The sequence below is a fragment of the Haliotis rubra genome, unplaced genomic scaffold (assembly GCF_003918875.1).
Source record: "Haliotis rubra isolate DU_JTF1 unplaced genomic scaffold, ASM391887v1 Scf381, whole genome shotgun sequence".
NCBI classification, from domain to species: Eukaryota; Metazoa; Mollusca; class Gastropoda; order Lepetellida; family Haliotidae; genus Haliotis; species Haliotis rubra.
The window spans coordinates 70098-79272 of record NW_025767059.1 but is presented as its reverse complement, the minus strand read 5'-3'; the positions used below and the strand labels follow the sequence as shown (position 1 = coordinate 79272).

Here is a 9175-nt window from a genome sequence, read left to right as displayed (position 1 = left end):
AAGCATATTAAAATTTCATGAATGAATAAAGTAGTTCCCATCGAAATCGAGGCTTGACGTGGAACACTTTCTCGTAAAGGGGATATTTTGCCCTGGGGCATCGTATGAAAAATATGAAGCCCGATATGTTTTCACTCGTAGGTAATACAAAACAGTATTAGTGGGTGAGCTGAGTTCTGCGCCGTTTTCACTAATAGTCCAGCAGCTTATGATTTTACGCCGCTTTTAGCAATGTTCCTACAAGATCGAGGCGGAGGGCACCAGAAATGGGCTTCAGACAATGTACCTATATAGGGGAATCGAATCCGGGTCTTCTGCGTGACGAACGAACGCTTTAACTACTAGGCTACCCCACCGCGCCGAAGGCAGTCATACATTTTTGTACGGTGAAATAAACAGTCCCGTAATGGGATGAAATTGTAATGATGAATTACTGTTAAAATGGAACTTGTAATGTACACGAATGTACGTTACATAAAATATATATCGACAGGAGTTATATTGGTTAACTGACGTGCTGGTGGTGCCGACTATGTTCCACTTACAACAAATACAAAGAGTATTCTTGTTATGTCTTACAAAAAGAACTCGAAGATACTGGTTCGAATTGTAAATTTATTTACTCGCGTTGCACAAAGATAAGTTCAAAAGACGAGTGTTGTGGTTGTTGCAGTGAGACAAAGTATAGCGAGTGCATATAGTTTTACGTTGCTTTTAGTTATATTCAGTATCACGGCGGGACAGCAGAATGGGCTTGACACACAGTAACCATGTGAGGAATAGAACCTGCGTCTTCGGCGTGACGAGCGAACACTTTAACCACAAGGCTACCCACCGCCCCATAAAATATATTTAAGCTGTATAGTTTAGCGTGTTGTAACATATGTCGACGATGTACTCTTTTGGAATTTTAATGCAAAAATGGCGAATACATTTTCTATAATTGCTGGTCAATAATAGGTCGTTTATCATCACAACTATGCCGGTATAATGGCTCTCAAATCATTTAAAGTATTCATATTGATATTTCAGTCACACGAGAAGAAACGGAAATGACGTCAACAGGTATATCTCCAGAAAGTGACGCTCTGTCCAGAACGGTAGCCCCAGTTGTTCTTCACCACGCTGTAGCGGGCTGCACTGGTTGTCAGTCTCCCTCCCGTTACTATGCCAACATGTCCTCCACCGGCAATGACATCACCTTCACGACCAGTCTGGTGATTGGTCCAGCAACCATCCCTTGTCAGGAAGCTGGAACTTGGGTTTCCCCATTCTCGTGCTCCAATGGGACCTGCGAATCCCCACCTGAAATATTCTCCCTTATTTAAATAAAATAGTCATAGGCGGATCCAGGAATTTTCAAATATATGGTGTGTGTGTGCGTGTGTGCGTGCGTGTGTGTGCCAGTGATAGTGTTGCATGGAAATGAGACGCTGTCAATTCATTTACGGTCTTTGGAAGTACGAATAAAAGTAATAATCAGTATAGCAGTATTTCCTGAGAGAGTGGGTGAGTGTGATGGGTCTAACTCCAATTGATATAGAATTTCAGATATCATATCAACTTTCGTGTGGGAACAAAGTGTCAAAGTGACGACGGCCGTACAGATGTACTACTTTGATGAAACACACCCACATTAAATGTCCTAATCGGTGCGAGATTATTCAAACCAATACCAAGCAGATCGTGAAGAGGAAAGTTGATTCTATAACTGTTTAATAATGTTAAACCTTTTACACACACACACACACACACACACACACACACACACACACACACACACACACACACACACACACACACACACACACACACACACACACACACACACACACACACACACACACACAAAGATACACTCACCTACGCCTATACACAGACATACACACGCATATACACACACATGGAAAAGGTTTAAAGTCATTAAACTATCAACTAATACATACGGACGCACGCACGCGTGTGTGCGTGCGTGCGTGCGTGCGTGCGTGCGTGTATGCATGTACTAGGGGTATAAAAATTTTCTAATTATCACCATGACGTATTCAGAGTAGAAACTTTATATTGATTTCTTGTCCTTAAGACTTCTCTACATAATCACCATCCAGAGTGACACATTTCTACCAACATTTGTTGACCTTGTGCAGACCGCTTGAACAGACCGCCCCTGATTTCATGAAAAACCAACCCTCCACCTCTTCAATGACCTCATTGGTATCGTTAAAACGGAGTCCACATCTTCGCTCAACTGTGAGGGACATATGACCGGTTTGAAAATGCCTTTTCCATCTCACAACAGTATCATAAGATGGACTATCTTCACCACAAACAGATTTCATCTTGTGAACCTGTCGGGCAGTGCAACCCTTCAAGTGCCAAAACTTGATAACGCTGCGTGCCTTAATTTTCTCCATACATGGGGTTACTCATGTTTTGTATCAACTAGCACAAGATTGAATAAAGTGATGTAAATAGTTTTTGGTCCATTAACTACATAAGGATCACTGATGTTACCTTCAAATTTTCGTTATAATTTCTCAATAAATTCATGGCGATAATTAGAACTGTTTGATATCCCCTCTACGTATGTCGCCGATATATGATATATAATAATGATATATCTTACCATCGATGGGGCACGCTACCTCCAGCTTCCTCAATAACATCAGCCACAAAGATGTTGCACTTGTTGGTGTTCGAGCCTGTGGCGTGGGATGATGCATACGACCACCGAGTCCTACCAATGTAACTGTCAGCGACCCGCTTGATGTTGGTCCGAGTGTCCCGCCGGAACCTTTGGCTTCTTGTAAACTAGAGACAAATGGATAAACCAGGTCGTTGAGCTGTTTCAAAGTTGTCAACATCAGACAACAAAATCTTACTTTGTGATGGGACTCGGATCGGACTCATACCAGAATCTACAGTGTAGGTCAGCATCCTTTAAGTCAAATTATGAATTACCACATTATAATTAAGTTTGTTTGTTGTTAAACGCCGCACTCAGCAATATTCCAGCGACATGGTGACGGTCTGTAAATAATCGAGTCTGGACCAGACAATCCAGTGATCAACAGCATGAGCATCGATCTACACAATTGGGATACAATGACATGTGTCACCCAAGTTAGCGAGCCTGACCTCCCGATCCCGTTAGTCGCCTCTTACAACAAACATGGGTTGCTGAAGACCAATTCTAATCCGGATCTTCACAGGGATTATAATTTAGATAGGAGATGAGTTGACGTAACACTATACATGGTTGGCGTGGAGACAGAATGTCCTTAATGCCTACAATTTCGGACATGATTTGATTTTCATGTATCACACTGTCCAACTAAATCCAATACCTCTTTTATCACATGTCAAATTATCATAACTGACAAAATTCTGCAGACTTTACTAAAGCAATGTAAAGAAATAATGAACTGCGCAGGTGTATCTAGCAAACACGGAGAAGTACTTCATGGTTTAATTTTTTAATATAATTTGACTTAAAAAAAGGACAAAAAGCTTATTTGCATCATATACAAAATGTACAACTGTTTAGGAGATAAACGTACTGTATTTGGATTAGATGAATGTTAGACCGAATTGATAGTCTCTAAATTTTATTTGAAGCCGAACGCGTAGCGTGAGGTTTCAAATGATTAATTTAGAGACAATCAATTCGGTCTAACATTCATCTAATTTCCAAACTCAGTATGTTTATCTCCATTCTACCATAACCGATTTAACATTGAACTTCCTCGTCCTGCGGAAGACACTGCGTAATCCAGCATAGGACGACAGGCTAATTGAACTGGTCTGTGAAGGGAGTGGTAGGTTCCGTTCGTATTTTTTTTAACATTGCAACATAAAAAATATTTTGTCCAAAGAAAACAAACTACTGTTTATTCAATGCAATAATGTAACACCTAAGAGCTTGGTTTTTATAATCATAACTCCACACGACCGAAACCAGCCTATTGTTTTGTGTGCCGTGTTACTGTACCCCCCTGGCCACACTATAATGGAATCGTCTGACCTACTTACTTTCTTGGAAGTAGACAGTTACGCAACAGTTTGAAATGGCGGACGAGCCAGTGTTTACATTTTGCGAAAGGTTGAAATTCGAAGTGACAGTGGAAAATACTTGACTGACTGTCGAACCTGAAACCTGCAGAATCGAAGATAGATCCTTTTCTGATCGACCTATGACCTGTAACTCATCAAAGAATGTTGATTTTTATGACCGGCGAGTGTCGATCATGATTTCACGTACGTGCCTCCACCCCAGCATGCGACGAAAGAGTGAAAGTGCTGCTTCGTGTACATGCGACTACAACACAGTCCGTTTGAGTCAGAAACGGACCGATGAATTGCAAATTTTATCATTGTACAAAATTGCCACATAAATATAAATAGTACACATGTTTATCATTTACTAATACCCAACAGCTTTCTTATATTTCCGGACTCCACCAAAAAAGTTGTTTAAGAAACTGTCATCATTGAAAACGCAAAAGTTGTGATCTGTCGCGGCGGGGTGAAACCGCAGAAACGGAACAGCCAGTCATGGCAGGGGACATCTCAAAATCTATTCCGGGAGACCTGTCGGTTCCTCGTCTGTCGTAGTGTCATAGTCACGACTTAAAGGGATGACAAGTGGTGCCACAGTTGCCTGTTGTAAGCCATCCCGAGACCAGTAACCTTGTTCAATGACGTTAGCTACCTTGTTGACACAGTTTTGACAAATTTCAGTCTTGATGCCTGTGACATAGGAACCCAGTTTCCAGCTGAAGCAAAAGCTCACGAGGGGAAGAAGTGGTGCGCACCGAGTTTCAGGCAGAGGGTCATTCGTCACCACTCGCCCCTTTCCGTAACCTACAAGAAGACTCGTTCCCCACTCGATACTTGGTATGTGCGAAAATACGACAAACCAATCAGAACGCGCGTAAATGAGCGCGGTGCTTTGATAAAAATAATCCCGAGTACTTAAATCGTTTATGGCATTATGTCATTGTTTAAAAAATCATGAAAAATACATATCGTCATATTGAAAGTACAAAGAACGTAGCTAAAAAGAATTGTGCTGCCTATTATGAAGTTTTTAATAAGAATTATGCGAGTGACGGTGAGGGATTCAAATACACGCACGTGCGTTTGTTGACATAACTGCTCTCATGGGTCCAACTGAGTGTATTTCTGAAGATCTTGCGGGCTTGTTATGGAGATTGTACGTGCGCTTCGACCAATTTTAGGAAATGTAATTATAATCGCTACCAGTTTCAAAACAATAATATCGTATTTGTATGTAACTAATCAACCTTAATCTTTAACTTTGGGCTTATATTTCATATCCCTGGGGATATTTTAGTCTGACTGTTTTTTGGTCATTCATATTTTTTTCAGCGAATTCATTTAAAATTCCACCAGGGGTGTGACAGCAAGGTTACACGAATGTTCAGTTTGAGAAATATTTTAAAGTCATTTTTGAATATCTGCTTTGGGATTTAATGTAGCTGAATTTTGTTTATTTTTTTGTATATTCAATAAAACAATTCCCATTTGTGATGATTAAACCCTATTAAGAACCCTATTAATTATAATTGGAAATATAAGGTGAACAGCTGGTAATAATTACATTACAATATGTCTTTAACAAATATGTTTTTCTCCTTCTTTTAGTTGTATCAAAGAGGTTTAATTCTTTAAAATAAATAAGTGAAAAAAAACCCAAAACAACAACCTAGCAATACAATGTATATGTGCTTCGGTGATTTTTAGAAACATTGGAATCAAACAGGGATAGAGTTATCGTTCTTGTTTAAAGTAGTTCTGATGTTCTAGAGGGGCACGAGTCGCTATTCGGCTTGTCCCGGAATAACACGAGTTGGTCACGAATGGCCGAGGGTCTGGAGTGCTCCTGGGAACCCCAAGCCTGGGGTCTAGGGCGCATGAGCACTCATCTGATTGTCACTAACTTTCGTACTAAGAAACAAACTCAAGGCGCCAGCATTTCGACTGAGACTGAAGTTTTGCGGCTGAAGTCTCCTAATTATGTAACAAATAGAGTGGGTTGGACCAGCAACGCAGTGTTAATAAAACTGTGGAACGAAGAACATCGTCTTGTGGTTGCTGGAGGAACTACGGTAAAGGTTTAAAGGCCCTCGGGGTACTGACACGGTACCTCTCGCACATCCCTTATCGTCAGGACCGAAGCACGAGGGTATACCGTAGTTCCGGTAAAGAAACGCCATCCCAGGGGTGGGATAACTGGCAGGTAAATATCATCTACCTGTCAGGTAAAAGGGCGGCATAATTAGGAACCCTTTGGACACATGCGGCACGAGTCGCTATTCGGCTTGTCCCGGAATAACACGAGTGGGTCACGAATGGACGAAAAGAAGCATATTGTTGACGCTTGAAATGTGCACGGGAAATAACAAAACTTCTGTGGACGGTGAACTCAATGCTGACATTTCTGGCTGGCGTATGGATCATGATCACAACCCAGTGTTATATCAGTCGTACTACAAACCTTGAGCTGGTTCAAGTATTTATTGAGGGACGGTTACACTGTTACACCATTAAAGAGTGTGGTAGATTTAAATTTACTTTGAATGTTTTGGGACTTACGTATCCTCTCAGGAGGACAATTATTTTACAGTACTTTAACCCCCTTTGAGATACAGCCATTAACAACCTCAGTTACTAATCTAAACTACCAATAATAAAAGTACATCTGTTTACAAAACATAGTAATCAAATGTTGTCAATCAATTCTATCTCTTTTAAATATCCAATGATAAAATGGTAATTAGCATTATAATAAAGAATCCTCATTGTTTTGACATTGAACTATGTGATGGAAAAATCAACACAGTCAAGCAGGGCAACGTTAACGTAAATACTAAATACATAAAACCTGAGCACTATTATACACTGTGTGATGGAGACTTTATGACTGACACTGAGGGTGTGGGTTCGAATCCGGGATGGGACTCAACCCAACACACGTACTAGAATCTGTACTTTACTGAGAAAGTGTACTCCCAAATATAACATATGGTAAATAAAAACTAATAAAAATAACAAACAAAAATAGGTTTTGATTTTTATATACTCACCACAACTTGTGGTATCGCCCATAGAAGGAGGACGATCACAACGTGACGCGGGTTCATCATTGTAGCAGCAGCAGCAGCAGCAACAGCAGCAGCACTATAACACAAGCTGTCACACAGTCCCTCTATCAAAACAGCTGCTGTGAGGGGCCTTTATGTAACATCGTGTTAGATAAGCTCGTTTATCAAGGTCGTATATACTGGTTATTTATCACTGATGCGGAGATATGAGCGAGTGTTTACGTCTTTAAGTTTGACGTAAACAACAGGGAATATATACATTTGTAAAAATTCGTATTTCCTCATTTTTATTGCAGCCAACGATGGCTTATTATTGAGTTTATGTTAAAGACGCCAACATTTGTGTGTTAGCAAAATCTGAACCAGGAAGGTCCGGGTTAGAATTGGTCTTCAGCAACCCGTGCTTGTCGTAAGAGGCGACTGAAGGGATCGAATGGTCAGGTTCGCTAACGTGGTTGACATCGGTTCTCAATTGCGTACATCGATGCTCATGCTGTTGATCACTGGATTGCCTGGTCCAAACTCGAATATTTACAGACCGCCGCCATATTGCCGGAATAATGCTGAGCGCCACGTCAAACAACCAAACAAATCATTTTGTAAGACTTTGACTTATTGCTATCAGATAAAGGCAGGGAGACCTTGGACTCGCTATCAATTGTGCAATGCATGTGACATCGCATTTGGATTGTTTACAAGTGTTGTTCTGCTGGATAAAGTTGCAAATGACGTAAAAATACATGTTATCATGAGGAGATATCACAATGTAGAACGATACCATGAAAAAACCGGGCTATAGATCGCTAACAACTGAAGGTAGATCACCATACCAGGGGCCATGGGGACTTCAGTATCTTTGCTTCCTGAATGGACGCGAGCTGTATTTACACCACCCCGTTATAGGTGTTGGCGATTATTCAACCGAACATTAAACTAACACATATAATTATATAAATAACAAAAGAAGGGTAAATACAGAAATACTTTGAATGTTGTATATCCTCTCACGGGGACGCAAACTTAACTGTACTTCAACCACCGTCGAGGGCACTGCTACTAACAATCTCTGTAATCATATACTAACTATGTATAAAATACATCATCTTGTGCATCAAAATTTATGAAGGAGATATACTCATGGAAAGGAATAAGGGAACACATGAAAGTAAAGTATTCCTTTATTCTTTTCCAGGTTTCTTCACAAGATACGTATTGAACAGTGTGTGAAATTCTGGAAATTAATAAAGAAACACTTGTACTTTCATGTGTTCCCTTTTTCATTTCTATGAGTATATATTTCTTTTACAAAACACAAAACTAAATGATAATGAACTTTACTGAAAAGTTATTTTACTGTTTCAACACAGTAATATTTATCCCTTGTAATGGGATAATCTAGACAGTCAAGCAGGCCATCTTGACCGTGATTCTTTCATCATTAGGCATATACAACGGGGGATCCTCACCTTTCAATAAATATAATTTATGAGTGAATAGATAAGTTTATAGGTCTAAAATATCTCAAATAAATGGATGAGTTGAAGACAAGATATTCACTGCCTGATGACAGAAAAGGGAATACTACCTGGAATATATACCTGGAATAGTCCTGATGGCGGCGTTAAATAACAAACAAACAAAAGCAAGCAAAAGACAAACCATACTAACGGTTATTTGAGGTGGGGTTCGTCAGTAAAGAAATCGATCGCATGATTTGCATTGGATATGTTGGGTTTTTGATGAGTTTGTTCAGAGATTTGTTTCTAGAAAATCAGTGTAATGAAAAGCCAACACTTCCACTCATTGTGGGGTCTTCTGTTTAGAGGAAAATATAAGCGCAAATAATTTCACTTGATTTAATCCACCCCAATAACGTCTCACATTCATAAAACAGGATTATTACTGTCTTCTATGTCAAAGACCAAGTGAGTTCGTGAGCTGTTGCATATATTCACTGGTGATGGTGTCGTGTCACGCCGAATGCTCACGTTTCCTCACGTGGCTGCAGTGAGGTCCACGTTCGTGACCTGACACTGGTTTCGCTTCTG

General features: G+C 40.1%; 1 protein-coding gene across 1 annotated transcript; it reads right to left on the bottom strand.

Annotated features, from left to right (window-relative positions):
* Positions 1 to 601: 601 nt before the first annotated feature.
* LOC124286386 lies at positions 602 to 7286 on the bottom strand. Its single transcript, XM_046722746.1, has 3 exons — positions 7110 to 7286; positions 2627 to 2811; positions 602 to 1305 (listed from the first exon to the last, which is right to left on the bottom strand). The coding sequence occupies exons 1-3, from the start codon at positions 7167 to 7169 to the stop codon at positions 1059 to 1061; spliced, it is 492 nt and encodes a 163-aa protein (XP_046578702.1). The 5' UTR covers positions 7170 to 7286; the 3' UTR covers positions 602 to 1058.
* Between the last annotated feature and the right edge of the window lie 1889 nt (positions 7287 to 9175).